The 21,020-nt window shown below is 32.1% G+C and overlaps 2 protein-coding genes across 4 annotated transcripts in view; one reads left to right on the top strand and one right to left on the bottom strand.

Moving 5' to 3' along the window:
* Positions 1-21,020, top strand: part of LOC107450504 (uncharacterized) — a 265,618-nt gene that overhangs the window by 102,657 nt on the left and 141,941 nt on the right. The window lies entirely within an intron of this gene.
* LOC107444931 (uncharacterized) overlaps positions 1-21,020 on the bottom strand; it is a 91,762-nt gene that overhangs the window by 45,758 nt on the left and 24,984 nt on the right. For both annotated transcript variants that reach the window (XM_087168980.1, XM_087168979.1), the window contains exon 5: positions 649-782. In XM_087168980.1, the coding sequence (XP_087025106.1) occupies positions 649-782 (134 nt within the window). The remainder of the gene's footprint in view (positions 1-648; positions 783-21,020) is intronic.

Genomic DNA, 21,020 nt, shown 5'->3' with positions numbered 1-21,020 from the left:
ACAAAGGTTGCAACATAAAAGTGCAATATTTAAATTGGCTCCATGTGTAACCAGTGAAATTGGAATAAAAGCACTGCTCAGATAAAGATTAAAATATGAATTGTTTTCATGCATGATGAAACTAAAAAAAAAAACTAACGTTAATTAAATTTATTTCATTGGCTAATAAAACTAGAGAAATAAGAAGGGCAATACAAAATTATCGGATCGAAGTTTAAAACAGAATTATCGTATCACTATGGCCAGTCTTAACCAGGCATTTCAAAATGAAGGACTTTTTTTAAACAAGCAATGTTTCTTGTGTTATAAAAAATCTTGTTAATATCTGCAAAAAAGTTTTAATTGTGAGTTTTATTTATTTGTTTTTCAATATAGCATGCAAATTAAACGTTGCTGATAATGGAGGATCGCTCAAAATTTTTTCGATGAAAATTTAAAAAGTGCTGGAAGAAACGAAATCTAAATGGGTACACCGATTCTCAAATTCTTGAAGAACGAACATTCTTGTATACAAGCAAATTTCTAATTTTAGTTGTGAAGATGTATGAAAAGAAATTTTTAAGGACGATAATAAGGAACACCCAGAATCTATCAAACAAACTTTAGACAACAATGTCATATGACGTTACAACACAACGTAAAACTTACTCACAATCCTCAGGTTGATTTCCATGCACTAAGAAAGAACAGCTACGTATTACATCATTTAAATCCTGAATATACTTTAGACGTTCATCAGGTGGAAGTTTAGATATTTCTCCATAGCCATAAAAAGGTAAAACCTATATAAAATTAATTATTTTCAGTATTTAATGAAATATAACCCAGGATATATATATATATATATATATATATATATATATATATATATATATATATATATATATATATATATATATATCCACAGATGCTCTATTGGATTAAGGTCAGGTGAATGTGGGAGCCAAAACATGACTTGAAAGTCAGTGGAATGTTCCTCGAACCCATCCATGACGATTCGACCCTTATGACATAGTGCATTATCCTGTTGGTAAACACCATCCCCCGCAGGAAAAACTGTTGAAAAACTGTTGAATGAGTGAACCTTTTCAAGTAGCTTACAGACGTCAGGGATTATTCATGAGGAATATGGGTCCTAATGCGTCCCATGAAAACATTGATCCTAGGAGAGAAAACATGAAAACCTGGGCGAGCCCATTGTTATAGAGATGGAGGGTTGTCATAATGTAATGGCTCTTCGAAATATATATAATATATATATATATATATATATATATATATATATATATATATATATATATATATATATATATATATATATATATATATATATATATATATATATATATATATATATATATATATATATATATATATATATATATATATATATGTATACATACATATATATATATATATATATATATATATATATATATATATATATATATATATATATATATATATATATATATATATATATATATATATATATATATGTATACATACATATATATATATACATATATATATATATATATATATATATATATATATATATATATATATATATATATATATATATATATATATATATATATATATATATATATATATATATATATATATATATATATATATATATATGTATACATACATATATATATATGTATACATACATATATATATATATATACTATAAGTTTAATTTATTGCGCTTAAGCTGCAAGTAAACAGAACTCATTAGGTAAGTTCAAAATGAAGATAAAACAAAGGAAAAATATAGACATATGCAAAAGGAGAGGGGGAGGGAATAATAATGAGAAAAAAAAAAAAAAAACTGATTTAAAGAGAAGGATAAAATTTGAAATTTAAAAAAAAAGCGGAAAATAAAAGATATAATCTTTTCATCAGCCCACACGATTATATCCACAAAAAAGAGTGCTTTCTGATATTGTATCAATATAGTCAAAGCAAGATATATTAATAAAATAGTGTGAGGAGCACTCAAAAAAGAATTTTTACGAAAATTACAGCAAATAAAATAAATCACAATAAGTAAAAATAACACGTAAAAACAAAAATTGGTACAGCGTTATTTGTTACAGCCAGTTTGTTCACCAAAATTGGTCAAGCCGTTTAGGAGGAGTATAAACACTAACATTGTGACAAAAGATTATATATATATATATATATATATATTGTAGCATTATTATTAATCGATTTATGAATCGATTAATGAGATGATTATAAATATTTTATTATATGTTGGATGGCAACAGCTACAGGAAAAAGATAGAACAGCAACGATGAATTAATACTTACTTACTAACCTTCTGAATAAGATGTCTTGTATTAAAGCGATGAAACAACACTTCAATGGTGACTATGCGGACGATTTGAATTGATATTAATTATACCCATCAAGAATTTTGTTTAGTTTGATTCTGATCTCAGTTTAAAAAAAAAATTCTGGTGACGCCATTCAGACTTCTTTCGCCATGTCTGAGGTAAGTGTTGTACAAATACCACTATATAACAGATCAGATCCTGCTCTTTGGTTTATTATGTGTGAAAGCACGTTTAGATTGGAAGATAGAATCTATACGTTTAGATAGAATCTATAACCAAATATAATTACATTGTTTCTCAATTACCGCCAGAGATTGCATCGATTGTACGAGATATTTTAATGAATCCTGATGCTACAGATCCTTACAATAATTTAAAAACAGAATTAATTGTTAGATCAGGCGAGTCATCGCAACAAGAAATTCGCCAACTTCTGTCTGGTGAAGAACTGGGTAACAGGAAGCCTTCCGAACTATTAAGGATTATGAAACGTCGTGCAGAAACATTAAAAGTCCCTGAAAAGCTTATGTTAGAATTATTTTTGCAGCGTTTGCCAACATCAGTACAAACGATTTTAGCAGCTGTTTCAGATTTAACTTTAGAAAAAGCAGCCGACATTTCCGATAAGATATTAGAAGTCACGCCAGTTCCCATGGAAACCCACTCTATAACTTAAAACGATTCAAATTCAATGGAAGAAGAGAAATTACTTCGCCAAATAAAAAAATTAAATGAAAGAATTGACAAACTTGAAATTTCTCGCTCTCGTTCTCCTTATCGCAGGAACAGAAGTAATAGTGTTAAAAAACGAGATTCATCTGTTTGCTGGTACCATCGCAATTTTGGAAACAAATGTAAACCAGGAAAATGCGTTATGCCATGTAAGTTTCGGGAAAACGGTGTTGGCGAAGAATAAACGCGACATGTTCTTTGCCACAAACATCGCGTCGCCTGTTCATTCGAGACCGGACAACAAACTTATCATTTCTGGTCGATACTGAATCCGACGTGTCCATTCTCCCGACAAATTATATTCAAAAAAGAAATGATCCTCTGCAAACAGTTTTCGCTGCTAATTCTACACCAATTAATGTGTATGGACAAAAAACACTTTCTTTAGATTTCGGATTAAGACGAATTTTTTCTTGGTCATTTTTTATTGCTAATATTACGACGCCAATTTTAGGTGCCGATTTCCTTCACTCTTCTGCTTTAGTGCAAGATTTACGCAATAAATGTCTAAGAGATTTGACGATTAAATTTAAAACAAAAGGTCATATTAAGGAAACAATTTTGCATTCAGTTAAAACAATATCAGGTGATTCCGTGATTCATTCACTTTTAGCAGAATTTCCCTCAATTACTAAATTACCGGATCCCAATCAACCCGTAAAACATATTACCCTTCATTTTATAAATACGGTAGGTCCTCCAGTAGTAGCAAGACCTCGCAGATTAGCTCCGGATAGACTACAAATTGCAAAATCAGAATTTAAAAAAATGATGGAATTAGGGCACATAAGACCATCTAGAAGTAATTATGCATCCCCACTTCACATGGTCCCAAAAAAGGGAACACTGGAGTGGAGGCCAGTTGGTGATTTTAGGGCACTAAATGCACAAACAGTGAAGGAAAAATATCCCATTCCTTGTGTAGCTGATTTCACATCTGAACTGCATGGGGGGATACTCTGTGGCATTATTATTAATCGATTTATGAATCGATTAATGAGATGATTATAAATATTTTATTATATGTTGGATGGCAACAGCTACAGGAAAAAGATAGAACAGCAACGATGAATAAATACTTACTTACTAACCTACTGAATAAGATCTCTTGTATTAAAGCGATGAAACAACACTTCACTATATATATATATATATATATATATATATATATATATATATATATATATATATATATATATATATATATATATATATATATATATATATATATATATATGTATATATATATATATGTATATATATATATATATATATATATATATATATATATATATATATATATATATATATATATATATATATATATATATATATATATATATATATATATATATATATATATATATATATATATATATATATATATGGAGTTTAGAGCTGTTGTTACAGTATTATAATGTAATACCTTCAAACATTATTACGTCATTCACCATCTTGTAATATTAAAAGAAGTTGCATCATCCTCTTGGCATTGAAAGGCGCTATCCAGGGAAACTCCCGAATTTATAATTAACTCTTACTTTATACCATAGAACAATCTAATTTCTGATTCACATGCATTCCGGAGACTACTGCGCGAAGGCAGCTCTCACCTGTCATGTCAATAATGTTAACTGCTATATCCTTCTATTCTTTTTATTTCTATTAAATGTTAAGTTTGACCGTTAAATTATCGTCATTATTTCATCTAATGCTGCACTAACTCCCACAAATAATGGGAGTTCATCAAATTGCAGCAAAAGCAACTGGAATCCAGGAATTTTCCGGAGTCATACTGATCGAGAGGAGAGAAGTGCAGCAAAAAATCAACGAATGGGGAAAAGCAGCAGCAGACCGGATCTGTCGTGAAGGACAGAATTTATCCAGAAACTTCTGTCGCGAAGGGCAGAATTGATCCAGAAACTTTCCTGAAACTTTCGAATAATCCTGAAATTATTACAATATCCTGTGCAAATCAGCAAGGCAGTCAACTTTTCCGGGAAGTGCAATCGTGAAATCCTCGGAGTCACTGAAAAAGGATACAAATCTGGTTTGAATCAACGAAACATTGGATTACCATAGAACACTTAGAGTCTCTTCAATCAAGGTAGGAAATTTTGAATTTTAAAAATGTATAAAAATTCAAAGAAAGAAGACCTAGTAAAAGTATTAGAGGAAATAGGAGGCATCGCAGACACCAGCGATAATATCGTTAAATTAAAAGAAAAAATTGAATCTACCGAAATATTTAAGAAAGATTCTGAATTTGTCAAAAATTTGATAACTAACGTCGTAGAAGAAATAGTACAAACAGCAGACACGGAACTTAAACAAAGCAAAATTCAAGTTGAGTTAGAAAAACTAAAATTAGAAAGATTCGAGAAAGAAATGCTTTTATCAGAGGCGAAAAACAAAACATTTGAAATCGACCCTCCCATAACATGATACATGATACACCCGAAACAAACATTGACAATCTAATTCATAGCATTAAAACTCTATCTCTTCCAGTTCCATCGAAACCTGAAAACTTTAATCAATTTTTTTTCATCGTTGGAAAGAGTTTTTTGTACGAAAAACATAAATGAAGGGCTTAAAGCTGAAATCTTAATTAATATGCTAGGTGAAAAAGCAAACAGCATCTTGTTTTACATTGAAGATGAGGATTTAAAAAACTATGAAAAATTAAAAGCTTTAATATTGCGCGATTTTCAACAAACTCCCCAAGAATGTTTGAATAATTTTAAAAATGCCTCAAAATTTAAAGAAGAAACATATATTCAATTTGCTACTCGCTTAAATTCACATTTCGAGTATTATTGCAAATTACGTAAAGTTGAAACATTTAAATCATTATGCAACTTAATCATATCCGATAAAATAATTGAGACATTAAATAAAGAGATGGCGAGTCATATTTTAATCCGTCAGGGAGAAAATTGGTTTAATCCTGTCGAGTTAGCGCGAGAATTAGACATTTACATTACGTCTAAAAATATGCCACACAGAGAAGTTTCCTATACCCATAAATATGGACAGAACACTTTTTTCGCAGAAAGAACAGAGATTTCACAAAAAACCTACCGGATCGTTTTTCTCAACAGAAACAATGCTATATATGCGAAGAACATATATATGCGAGAACATCTCCGCATATATAGCATTGCTGGAGAAACAATGCTATATATGCGGAGAGATCAAACATTTAGCAAGGGAATGCCCTAAAAAAATGAAAAAAAACATATGATTCCAGAAGCGATAAATCAGAAAGAAAAAATACCCCTCCCAGTGATAACTTAAGAAATCAAAGCTCTAGTGTAAATTCCTGTAAACCACCTGGAGACAGGGCCGGATTAACCTATAGGCACACTAGGCACGTGCCTAGGGCCTACGAAATTCAGGGGCCTACGAAAAACTTGGGAGAAAAAAATCTGTTGACAAAAATAATTTAGCTTTAAAAACAACAAGTGTATTTTGCGCAAAATTATGAAGATACAAATATAAATATAATAGTTTTCGGTAATAAATTATTTTGCAGAATCTTATGATCTAATATATTAATTTTTTGGATTCAACGAAATCTTGTATTATGCTGTCGAATTCCAAACTACGCAAAATGTCGTATTCAATAGACATAAGTGCGAGCGATGCCAAACGATCTTGATTCATTATTGAACGCAAACAATTTTTTATCAATTTTAATCTGGAGAAGGATCTTTCTCCTTCTGCATTTGATCCAAGAATCGACAAATATATTCTTAATGCAATGTGAACGTTAGGAAAAGTATTCACAAGTTTATCTTTAATTTGAGCCTTCAACATTTCTTGTGCAGATTTATGTTCATATAAATTTGAAAATAGTAAAAATTCATCTACAAAGTTTTTCTCTAAATCGGGTGAGTAAATTTTCACCAAATTTTGCGCTTTTAGTTTAATCTCAGATTCTGACAAATTTTTGTGTAATTTCCTTGTAATTCGGGTTCGATAAAACATCGATTAATGACACTTTTTGGTCGATCCAGAAAACTGGGATATTCAGACATCCGGGATAGCGATGGTTCCGAGCATCCCAGATAATTGGTTCTCTACTGTATATATATTTCTTGTAATTAATCTCACTATCAATTTCACTGTTTTCTTTGCTGGTTTGTTGTTGTATTGTTGACGTGAAGTGTTTACATAGTTATCGATCGAACTAATCATAATGGTATTATCGATATCAACTGCAATATCGGCAGTATGTGGGTATTGCAGATAAAGTTCAATAAACAAATTCGTAAATTAAAATCCATATTAATAAAAATCTAAAAAAAAAAATGTGCAAGAAAATGTTAGCATATATTTTGAAAAGAGAGGAGGAGTGGGGGAAGAAGGGGAGGACCCAAAAACGGCTATGCCTAGGGCCTACGAAAGGTATAATCCGGCTCTGCCTGGAGAGAATAATTTTAAACACGAGTTACAGTATGCTGAGATTTATTTGAATGGAAATCACCCGGTGAAGGCCATAATTGATTCTGGGGCTCAAATATCTGTGATTAATTCAAATAAAATAAAAATAAAAGATTTTCCTCAGTCTAACATAATGCTGACGTCATGTTTTGGGGATGAAACTTATACAGATCCATACGTCTTTATATCCCAATGAGTCAGGGTTGAAGGTCAGCACTGCTGTTTCGGATGAACTTAAAGTAGATGCAATAATAAATTCAACGATTTACGAGCAATTAATAAAACTAGGTCAGCTTTCTTCAAAAGTAAATACTCAAACTAAAACTTCTAAGAGTGAAGGTTTTTATAAATGTTCTTGTTTCAATATTAATGACTCTTGCTCTTGTGAATGTTTTTTATTTAATATCAACAAGGTGTATAGTAATGATGAACTGATTTATCACATGTTAATGATCCTTGTATTAGAAATTAACTGTCCGCGTTAATTAATAATTACAAACCAGACAAAATTAAAGACATTAAGTTAACAATGAAAATTATTTTAAAAGATAAAATCCGAGTATGTCAAAGAGCTAGACGTTTATTTTTTTCTGAGAAACAGAAGGTAAATGATTAGATATCAGAATGGTTAAAAACAGACATAATTATAGAGAGTTGCTCTGATTATTGTTCCCCAATAGTTCTTTGCAAAAAGAAAGATAATAGCTTAAGGTTATGTATAGATTACCGAAAATTAAATTAAAAAACAATTAAAGATAGATACCCCTTACCTCTAATTGAAGATGTGTTAGTACAGGGTTCTAAAATTTGTAGCAAAATTGATCTTCGAAATGGGTTTTTCCATATGGACGTGAACGAGGATAGTAAAAAGTACACATCATTTGTGACACCTGATGGGCAGTATGAATTTAATAAAGTGCCATTTGGGTTGTGTTATAGCCCTAGTACATTCCAGAGGTACATCAATTATGTATTCCTTGATTTTCTAAGAGAAGGTGTTGTTGTCATCTTCATGGATGATATTTTTATACTCGCAGAGAGTGAAATAGACGCACTGAGCAGGTTAACGAGAGTATAACAAACTGCATCCGAATATAGATAGGAACTTAATTTAAAGAAATGCCAATTTTTGATGTCTAAGATTAACTTTTTGGGATATGTTATTGAAAACGGTACCATTAAACCACCTTCCGAAAAAATATTAGCTGTTCAAAATTTTCCTGTACCTGAATCTACTAAACAGGTGCAGAGTTTTCTTGGATTAACCGGATATTTTAGGAAATTTATTCTCAACTATGCTTTGATTGCTAAACCATTAAGTGATCTACTTCGGGATAACAGTGTATTTTATTTTGGCCCAGAACAACAAACAGCATTTCAAACTTTAAAACAAAAGCTTTTTGAAAATCCAGTACTACACATTTTTAAACAAGGAGCAAAGATTGAGTTACATATCGATGTAAGTAAATTCGGGAATGGTGCTATTCTTTTTCAGCAATCTGATAATAACAAATTACACCCAATACATTATATGAGTAAAAAAACGACTCCTCAAGAGGAGAATTATTTAAGTTATCAACTTGAAGTGTTGGCTATAATTGTGGTTTTGAAAAAATTTCGAAATTATTTGGTAGGAAATAAATTTAAACTTGTAACAGACTGTTCAGCTTTCCAAAAGACTATGAGTAAAAAACAATTAACTCGTAAAATTGCAAGATGGGCATTATTTTTGGAAGATTTTGATTATGAAATTGTACATCGCCCAGGTAAACAAATGAAACATGTTGATTGTTTAAGTAGATATCCTATTATGCATATTACTTGTGACGAACTAACCTCTAAAATTGTTACTAACCAAATAAATGATAAATATATTAACTCTACTAAACAACTTTTGGAAAATAAATCAATTGACGATTTTGTGTTAAAAAGTAATGTTTTATATAAACTTGAGAATGATAATTATTTACTAGTGGTTTCACAACAAATGCAAACTGACATTATCAAATCTACACATGCTAAAGGTCATTTTGGTATAACTAAAACTCTTGATGTACTTAAACAAAACCATTATTTTCCAGATATGAAGAAATGTGTTGAAAATGTTGTAAGTAATTGTGAAGAGTCTATATTAGTAAATAGGAAGGCAGGAAAAAGAGAAGGGTTTTTGAACCCGATCCCTAAAAATAATATTCCCTTAGATACTTACCATATTGATTTCATTGGGTCTATGCCATCAACTAATAAAAACTATAAAAATATTTTCACCGTGGTAGATGCTTTTGCCAAATTTGTTTGGTTCTACCCAACCAAATCCACGTCAAGTCAGGAAGCAATAGATAAGTTAAAAGCTCAACAAATAACTTTTGGGAATCCTTCACGAATAGTTACTGACCGAGGTATTGCGTTTACTTCAACAGATTTTGAGATTTATTGCCATGATGAAGGTATCGCACATGTGAAAATAACAACGGGCATTCCTCGTGGTAATGGACAAGTGGAAATAATGCATAAGATTCTCATACCGATACTGGCAAAACTATCAATAAAAGATCCTACTAAGTGGTACAAATTTGTTCCAACAGTACAGCGTACCATTAATTCTACAGTTTCTCTGTGCACTCAGATAACGCCTTTCCAGCTTCTGACCGGAGTGAAAATGAAAACAAAAGAGGACTCACAAATGCTTCAAATGTTAGAGAAAGAACATATAGAATCATTTATCCAAGATAGAGAGAACATTCGAAAAGAAGCCAAAAAGAATATTTTGAAGATCCAAGAAGAGAACCGCAGGCAGTACAATAAAAGAAGAAAGAAAGCCAACGAATATCGAGAGGGAGATTTAGTTGCAATCCAGAGAACTCAGAATGGATCTGGTCTCAAATTAAGACCCAAGTTCTTCGGTCCATACCAAATCACAAAAGAGAAGAAGAATGATAGATACGATGTGCTAAAAGTCGGGAATCACGATGGACCAAACAATACTTCATACATGAAACCGTGGCCAGTTAATTAAAAAATTGCTTTTTATATTTTTATACTTTGCTTTCTCGTTCTTCTTTTTTTCAGGTAACTGTGTCTGAAAATGAGGACATTTTGCTGTCAGGATCGCCGAATCTGTGGAGTTTAGAGCTGTTGTTACAGTATTATAGTGTAATAGCTTCGAACATTACGTCATTCACCATCTTGTAAATATTAATAGAAGTTGCATCATCCTCTTGACATTGAGAGGCTCCATCCAGTCCCGAAGAGAAACTCCCGAATTTATAATTAACTCTTACTTTATACCATAGAACAATCTAATTTCTGATTTACATGCATTCCGGAGACCACTGCGCGAAGGCAGCTCTCACGAGTCATGTCAATAATGTTTACTGCTATATCTTTCTATCCTTTTTATTTCTATTAAATGTTAAGTTTGACCGTTAAATTATCGTCATTATTTCATCTAATGCTGCACTAACTACTATATATATATATATATATATATATATATATATATATATATATATATATATATATATATATATATATATATATATATATATATATATATATATATATATATATATATATATATATATATATATATATATATATATATATATATATATATATATATATATATATGTAATAGGCGAGACAACAGCCTCTATGTTATCCCGCCAGATGTCGCTCGTCTGAACGAAAGGCATAGAACTTTCTTGATGAAAATGAAGAGAGTCAGTTGATAATGTTTTCTTAGTGAAACGGGTAACCTTAGTGGTTAAGAGTCTAGATGACTATATTATTAGTTAATTGAAGTTTGTTTCTGCGTGAAACTTGGAACCTGTGTGGTTCGATCCTGTGTAACTAAATGTTTCTGTGTGAAACTGAGAACCTGTGTGGTTCGATCTTATTTGTTTTAAGAGTCTGTGTGACTCATGTTATCATTAAAGAATAAGCATAATCATTAAATGTCTTGATTGACTTTATTAATGGTAACCAAGGCATTTACATATGGTGTCAGAAGTGGGATTTGTAATTGGATAAAGGAAAATCACGAACCTGTGAGTACTATGTTTTTTTTACTATTATTCTATGTGAATTATAGAGAAAAATAAAATAATGACTTTTCTGTCGAGAGCTCGAAAGGAGGACTTGATTAAATTAGCTGAGGAATTAACTGTTGATGTGCCCCCTACAGCAAAAATTATAGAAATAATTAAATTTATAACTTCATGTAAAGAATATAATGAGGAGGTAAGGAAAAACCTCTTAGAAACAATTGTTTCCGAAAGACTAGAAAAAGCCGCTAATGAAAAAGAAAGATTAGCGCAAGAAATTCAACTTGAGAAATTAAAATCGGATAATTTAAATAAACAAAATGGAACTCATGTAACTACTACAGACACATTTAAATCTAGTGATCTATCTAAATTAATCAAAAGTTTTGATGCTAATGAAACAGATATAAGCACATATTTGTTGCTGTTTGAAAGACAAGCTACGAGAATAAACATAGATAAAAAAGAATTCGTTACTTATTTAATGGGACTTTTACCGCTTAGTATCGTCCAAATTATAGCTCAAGAGTCAGAAGAATCCACTTCGAACTATGATTACGTAAAAACTTTGTTATTGAAACGTTTTAAACTTTCCCCGGAACAATTTAGACAAAAATTTATTTACCACAAAAAAGAACATAATGTTTCTTGGCGAGATTTCGCATATGAACTACAACATTATTTCGAAGAATGGATGACCGGCATCAAAATTATAGATTTTAAAAGTCTTAAAGAACTAATGATAGTAGATCAATTGAAACGAAAATTGCCGTCGGAAATTCGTGATCATTTTATAGATGATTTACATAAGATCATTGAACTGAAACCTTTCATAGAGCAATTAGAAACATATGAAACCGCAAGAATCCGAGTAAACAAAAGTGATAACAAATTTAAAAACTACCTCCCTCCAAAACAAAACAAAGATCTCTCAGCCTCCTCTCAAGCACCAGCTTTCAATATCAATGCATCATGTTTTTACCCTAATAAAAATAAATTGTTGAATACGAAATGTTATTCTTGTAATAAGTACGGCCATATAAGCAGTGGCGTACCTAGGGAGGGGCGGTGGGTGCGGTCCGCACCGGACGGCACTTACCTTGGGGCGGCATTTTTTATATTTACTTATAGTTGTAAAAAGCAACTTATTCATTTCATATTTATTTTCTTTCTTGAATAATAAATGATTATTATGATTATTATAAGTTTAATATTTGGTTTATATAAATTATGATTAACTATATGATTTCGAATATTATTCCTCGGTGTATATAAATGCATTTTAGAGTAAATTTTGAATTCTAATTCAAGAACAAGATAATAATTTTATTTTATTGTATTCATTAAAATTCGTTGAATTCGTAAAAGGATCTTTACGATTTTGTTCAGCAATTTTTCCTAACTAAAATTTTTTGATATCAGTTTATAAATGTCATTTCTTTCGAAAAGTTTATATGATTACTTTGAAGTGATATATCAATATTTTTTTAAATCATCCATTTTTCTTTTGAAAAGCAGGGCCGGCGGAAGGCGGTCTAGGCGGGAAGGCGGAAGACCTAGCAGACCGCCGGTCTGCTATGTCTGCAAAGCATTAGGGCGCCGGCATAAGAACTATCTTTTTCAAACAACAAAATCTAAACGAGACAAAACAAAAATACTGACGAAGTTACAATTTCAGGAATCGCAAATAGATAAATATACTCAGTCTGTTTTGAAGAATTGTATTTGGAATGATAAATTGCTTATAAACCATTTTGTTCATTCGCGATTCAATCTTTTAACAGTGAAGAGTGAAACAAATTATTAGAGTGCCAGTGCATTTGGAGAGTTTATTATAGGTAAGTATATTATATTACGTATTATAGATATAGATGTTATTCTAAATGCTATTCAGAGTAGTAAAATGACTTTACCGTTTTCTATACATAATATACTATTTATTTCGACAAGTTATATTTTTATTATATATCCCTAGGATGAAACGAGTAAAAGAAAGTGGTGCGTCATTTAGAAAGAAAAGGAAGAGAAGGGAGGAAATACAGACTAAAAATACTGGAGCACTACTCAAATATATCTCCCATAAGTCAACTTCTAGTTCTTTCAGTATTATTGCCTCAAATACGGGCGAAGAAGCAGCCCTCGAAGGCGAAAAAACGTTTTCCAATGTTGTTCAAGAGGAAAGACCTGCTTCACACACTGGCGAAGAAGTAGAAAGTTCATCAAGTTCTGATGAAGAATCTGCTGCACAAATTATTCCGTCTATTTCTATGAAAGATATTGGATTATGGCCTAACAAAATTGACGACAATACAAGAGTATTTCTGGTACGCCAAGGTCCCTTTGCAATTCAAAATTTGGACACCGACTTCAGCGAAGGAGTAAAACGTCCTAATAATACAATCAAAGCCAAAGGTGAAACAAGAAAACTGAGTCAGGACTGGTGTTTTCAAATTTTGCCTAATGGCGAAAAGCTCTTAAGATCGTGGATGGTATATTCACCATCGAAGAAAAGTATTTATTGTTTCTGCAGCAAACTGTTTGATAATCTTTGTCAAGCAGGTTTTAATACGGAAAATGGTTTTAACAAATGGTGGAAACTTAATCCCAAAATTAGTCAACATGAGGTGAGTCCACTGCACATTCGATCATATTCCAAACAGAAGGAATTAGAAATACGATTTGGACGTGGCGCAACTATTGACAAACTACAACAACAGAATATTGATAAAGAAATAAAAAAAATGGAAGGAAATTCTAACAAGAATACTTGATATAATTAGATTCTTAGCCAAACAAAATTTGGCGTTTCGAGGACATCGTGAAAGTGTTTATCAGGAAAACATCGATTCAATGGAAAATAGAGGAAATTTTCTTGAGCTTGTTGACTTATTGGCTAAGTACGACCCAGTATTACGAGAACACGTAGTAAAAATTAAGATGGGTAATAAATATAGTATCTCTTATTTGTCGCCGAAGATCCAGAATGAATTCATAGAGCTATTGGGAGGCGCAGTCAGAAAAACAATTAAGGATCAAATAAAGCAGGCTAAATACTTTTGTATTATATTTGACCTGACATTTCACACAAAGATCAAACCAGTCAAATTATTAGATATGTAGTTATTGATGGTAGCAAAGTTAAAGTTGTAGAATCGTTTATTGACTTTGTAGAAACTAAAGGAAAAACTGCTGGTGAAATACACAGATATGATTTTAACGAAATTAGAAAATGACGGTTTAGATATAAAAAATTGCAGAGGACAGGCTTACGATAATGCTGCCGTCATGGCAGGAAAGCACAGCGGTGTTCAAACTAGCATTAAAGAAATAAATCCAAATGCAGAATTTGTAGCATGTACAAATCATTCCTTAAACCTGGCATGTTTACACGCAGCTTCTACAGCTATCAATTCCATCACATTTTTTGGAACTATCGAACAGTTGTTTTCGTTGTTTTCTTCTTCCACTCATAGATGGAATGTTTTACTTTCTGTCACTGGTCAAGGTGTTAAACGCAGTGTAGAAACTCGCTGGAGCGCTAGAGCTGCCGCGGTAACTATAGTAAAAAAACATTTTTTTTACATTTTAAGCGCTTTGGAAAAATTGACATCTGAAGAAGAAAATAGTAAAACGAGATCAGATGCTGGAGTATTACTCAATTCTATGCAATCTTTTTCTTTTCTATGTTACCTTCATTTATGGGAACCCGTCCTTTTGGAAATTAATGACGCTCAAAAATACCTGCAAATAAAAGGGTTAAATGTCCACCAATGCCATATAAAACTAAATTCTTTGCAAACACATTTCATGGAACAAAGAGATACGCTAGTACAAAACGCTGTTATAGCAGCCAAAATAATTTGTGAAGAGTTGGAGATATCAACTGAGCGTCGTGTTAGAAGGAGAAAAAATATGAGTGGGGAAAATTCGCGAGACGTGGGGCTATCCTTAGAAGAAGAAGTACGAAGAGAAATGTTTTCATCTATGGACAGAATTATAAAGGAAATAAAAGAACGCTTCGATCAGTTGCATGGCCTTGTAAGAAAATATTCGTGTATAATACCGTATAACCTACTAAATGAAGAATTTGAATGTCAAATAAATGACTTGATTGACATTGATAAAGAACAGTTCCATATTGAAAGAAAAAGGATCCAGGTTTTTATGGCTGTACCTACACTAAAAGAAGAGGCAAAACATTGGAAAAACGGGGTGAAGGACCCTCTTGATCTGTTAAATTTATTCAGCAGTATAGGTTGGAAAATTCTGTTCTCAGCATTGTAATTTTGTTAAGAATTTTTTTAACAATTTCAATCAGTGTCGCTAGTTGCGAAAGAAGCTTCTCAAAATTGAAGTTGATAAAAAATTATCTTCGTTCTACAATGAGTCAATTAAGACTACAAAATCTTGCAATATTGTCAATAGAACAAGAAATTACAAATAATATAAATTTTGAGAGCATTATACACGATTTTTCTAGTATGAAAGCTAGAAGAGTAGATATTATGTAAATATGTTTACGAGTGCATACAAATATGTCTAAAAACATTTACTCTGTGTATTAATTAATATCGATTAAATAACTTAATAATTTATTTATGTGTATTAATTTATAAAAACCACTATTTGATTGACTTATAATAGAAAGGGCGGCAAACTGGAGATCGCCCCGGGCGGCAAAAGTTCTAGGTACGCCACTGCATATAAGTATAAATTGTGATAAAAATGTGGTTAAATGTAGGCATTGTAATAAAACTGGCCATAAAAGCAATGAATGCTTAGAAAAGAAAGTACTTCATCACAGTGTTCAAAATACAAGAATTTTGAAACAAATATTCATTTTTAATTATGAAATTTCAGCAGTTTGTGACACTGGTTCAGAAATTAGTATGTGTAGCCTTTCACTCTTTCAAAATTAAGGGTATATTCCTCTTAAACCCCCCGCTATTCTTGTAACAGGTATCAGTTCAGAACCAATTTCCCCCCTTGGATATTTTAATGCGGATGTAAGCATTGATAATTTTGTTTTAAATGCTAATATTTATGTAGTAGAAAACATGAAATTTGATTTTATTTTGGGAATGGATATTTTAAGTTGCTTAGACATTCATTTTTCTAACGGTCAACTTACTGTTCAAAATTCAAGCATACCGAAAGTAGTAAATATAAATCGCATAATTCCTTACGAAAGTAAAAACATTCATTTTATTCCCCACCAAAGCGGATATCAAAACGCAAACATTTCTTTCACTGCTCCGTTCAAGGTTAGCAATAAAACACATTCAACCACTCCTATGTTAATTTATGATCAAAGAAATTTTCACTTTTCTGATTCTGTTTTGACTTCAGAAAATTCGAATAGTAATAAGTAAGGAACGGATTTTGATGACATTTGCATTTTTGGACATTTTTTGTTCTATAGAGCATTTTTTTAGATTTATAGGGCATTTTTCTTTAAATTTTTTGGCATATTTTGCATTTTAAAGCATTTTTTAAATTTTTTGTTAATTTTTCCCAATTATTATTATTTTTTTATCATTTTTTATTATTTCACTGGCTTCCAAACAATGAAGAAAATCTTTAAGGTATTAACAGGTGAAGCAACATCTTTTCAAATTGAAGAAGAATTGTCAGTAAATGAGATCGTCCTTTTCAAGTACGCACCAATAACATCAGTAGACGTTGAAAGAAGCATCTCCAGGTATAAGAATTTACTTTCAGACAAGAGACGCTCGTTTACATTTCAAAATATCAACAAGAAAATTAATAATCCAATGCAATTCTGATATTTAGTAATATTATGAGATGGAAGTTGTTATCTTCATTAAAGTTTCTATACAAAATGAAAATGTTTTGGAGTCAGTATATTTTCCTTTTTTTTTTTTACTATTTTAGTATATAAAACATATTTTTCAAATCTTAACGTACGTAGAAAAAGCATTGCATTGCTTTATATTATTTGAAATGACTCATAATAATTTTAAAGAGTAAAACATTGTTTTAGTTCAATATTTTTACTTTATTTAAGTCATGTCATAAGGCATTTTTAGCGCAATTTTCGCATTTTTAAGGGCATTTTTCGCACTTTTTAAGGGCATTTTTTGCACTTTTTAAGGGCATTAATTGAGATTTTTTAGGTCATCAAAATCCGGGCTCTAGTAATAAGGCTTCACCCAATTATGAAACTGAAACTTTTGTAAAATCAGTCATTGCGTCTCCTTTCAAGGCTAGTGTAATGCCCAGATGCGATCCTTTAATTTATGATCAACAAATCGCTCCACTTTCAAATTGTTTTTATTCTTCGGATACTTTTCAGTCAAATAAATGTTCAAATAATTTAGAAGCTTTTTCTTTCTTAACTCATATCTCAAATGTCATTGATCATAATGAATTCGATTTATCGCATATACTGAATAAGAAATTAAAGCAAGACTTAACTATTTTGATTAACAATTATAAACCGTCTCAGATTAAATTTTCGGACATTAAAATGAATATTATTTTAAAGGATGAAATTCCCATTTCCCAACATGCTCGTCGTTTGTCATTTAAAGAGCGGAAAATAGTTGAAAAACAAATAGACACTTGGTTAAAAGATGGTGTTATTCGTGAAAGTTGTTCAGAATTTTGTGCGCCTATAGTTCTTTGCAAACGAGAAAGATAATTCCACGCAAGTTTGCATCGATTATAGGAAATTAAATAAAAAAATTGTTTGAGATCGATTTCCCTTACCCCTTATGGAGGACATATTACACTGGTTATCATAAATTAAGGAAAAATCACAAAAATAGCGATAACTCTTTCAAAAGTAAGCCAAACCGTGCAAAATTTGCATATGTTGTCCACTAAGAGTAGCTGAGTAAAATTGCAATATGCAAATTAGTGGCGCTGCACTCGGCTTACGTCATCTGCCTGGAGCATAAAAGTCCAAGTTTGAGAGAAAGCACACAAATTTTACTGTGATTGCGACATTGAAAATCTGAGATAGCCAATTCGTAATAATGACCTCTAGGCATCATTTGCCTGAAGAACTACGATGGAGAGCCATCGGGAGACTAGAGGCAGGGCAGAGTCAATCAGAAGTGGCCAGATGGCTAAATGTGAGTCCATCTGTGGTTCATAGACTTTGGAGGCAATTTCAAACCACAGATTCGGCATCTAGGAGGTTCAGTCAAGGACGGCCAACTGTTACGACCAGTGCCGATGACCGATATTTGACATTAAGTGCACGCAGGAATAGAACCGCTACTCCGACACATCTTAGATCCTCTCTTGCTGCAGCCACCGGAAGGTTGGTGTCAACGTCAACTGTGCGCAGAAGGCTCCACGAAGGTGGTCTGTATGCGAGACGACCAGCCATTTGCGTGCCGCTCACATCACGCCATAGGAGAGACCGTTTGCAGTGGGCCCGACAACATGTCCACTGGACGTCAGATCAATGGAGGCCTGTTCTCTTTACGGATGAGTCCAGGTTTAGTCTAGAAAGTGACAGTAGACGTTATTTGATATGGAGAGAACCTGGGACCCGTTATCATCCATCAAACATCCGTGAAAGAGATGCATACGGAAGAGGCAGTGTCTGTGTTTGGGGAGGCATATCCTTAGGAGGGCGCACATACCTCCATGTCTTTCCAAGGGGAACCGTGAATGCTCAGGTTTATCGAGACAACATCCTTGATGCTTATGTGCGCCCATATGCCGGGGCAATTGGTGATTGCTTCCTGTTACAGGACGATAATGCAAGACCACACAGAGCTCGCATTGTTGATGATTATCTTCAACAGGAAACAATTACTCGCATGGAGTGGCCAGCTCGATCCCCGGACTTGAATCCTATCGAGCACGTTTGGGATGCTCTAGGGAGGCGTGTATCTGCCATCAATCCGCCCCCTCAGACCCTTGCCACGCTTGCAACTGCTTTACAAGAGCAATGGCTCTCACTTCCTATTGAACTGATAGACCGCATAATTGAAAGCATCACACATCGCTGTTTGTGCTGTATTGCTTCTAGAGGCAATCATATTCCATATTAAAGGTACTTTTTCTATTGCAAACCGATACTTCCAATTTGTTTATTTTATACATGTGCTAATTTCTATACTACTATTAATGTCTGATAATTTCTTTTTATGTTGTTTAATACCTTACTATGTGTTGTATATTGTGGGTAAGTTTCATAAAATTCCATGTGTAATTTCTTGAGTTATCGCGATTTTTGTGAATTTTCCTTAATTTATGATAACCAGTGTAGATCAACTAGGCGATGCGCAGGTAATTTCTTCTATTGATTTAAAAGCAGCCTTTCACCATTGTGAAATTGAAGAAAATAGCCGTAAATACACTTCCTTTATTACGCATAATGGCCAATACGAATTTTTACGGGTACCATTTGGTTTGGCTAACAGTCCCAGTGTTTTTCAGAGATATATTTTACATGTTTTTAGAGAATTAATTAAAGATAAAACTTTAGTTATTTATTTAGATAACATTTCATTCCAGCAAAAAATGATGAGGAAGTTATTGACAAATTAAAACGTGTTTTAAAAACAGCTGCTGATAACGGATTGGAATTAAATTTTAAGAAATGTCAATTTTTAAAACGTTCCATAGAATGTCTCGGTTACATAATTGAAAATGGCACGATTTGACCCTTCACCCTCTAAAACTTTAGCAGTTAAAAATTTCCCGGAACCTAAAACACACAAACAATTAATGAGTTTTCTTGGATTAACAGGATATTTCCGTAAATTTATCCCAAATTATAGCAAAATAGCTAAACCTCTCAGTGATTTGCTCAGAAAAAATACTGATTTTAAATTCGATAATGAACAAAAAGAAGCTTTTCTAAAGCTCAAGATAGCCTTAACGAATGACCCAGTCCTTCATTTATACAGACAAAATTCTGAATTAGAGCTCCACACAGATGCCAGTAGTTTTGGTTTTGAAGCAGTTCTTCTTCAAAAAGCAGACAATGGTAAATTTTATCCAATCCATTATTTTAGTAAAAAAACGTCCCAACAACAAGAGAAATATAGTAGCTATGAGTTAGAAACTCTTGCCATAGTTGAAGCGCTAAAAAAATTTCGAAATTATTTGTTAGGTGTAAAGTTTAAAATTATAACCGATTGCGCTGCTTTGCGAAGCACAATGAGTAAAAAAGAAATTATCCCTAAAATTGCGCGGTGGGCGTTGTATCTTGAGGAGTTTCGCTTTGATATGATACATCGGTCTGCTACTCAAATGAAGCATGTTGATGCCTTAAGCAGAAATGTCGCTGTTACAATTCAGCATGATGAGGTAACCATAAAAATAGCAGCTGCCCAAAAAGAGGATGAACAAATAAACACTATTAAAACATTAATTGCCAATGGAAATGATAATATACACTTTATTAAAAATGACATTGTTTATCGATACGATAATGGTAGAGATCTTTTAGGA

This window comes from Parasteatoda tepidariorum, chromosome 8, assembly GCF_982258835.1.
Source record: "Parasteatoda tepidariorum strain Cologne lab strain chromosome 8, Ptep-v5.0, whole genome shotgun sequence".
Taxonomy (NCBI): domain Eukaryota; kingdom Metazoa; phylum Arthropoda; class Arachnida; order Araneae; family Theridiidae; genus Parasteatoda; species Parasteatoda tepidariorum.
Note: the sequence above shows the minus strand (reverse complement) of the source record. Positions and strands in the feature narration are given on the sequence as shown.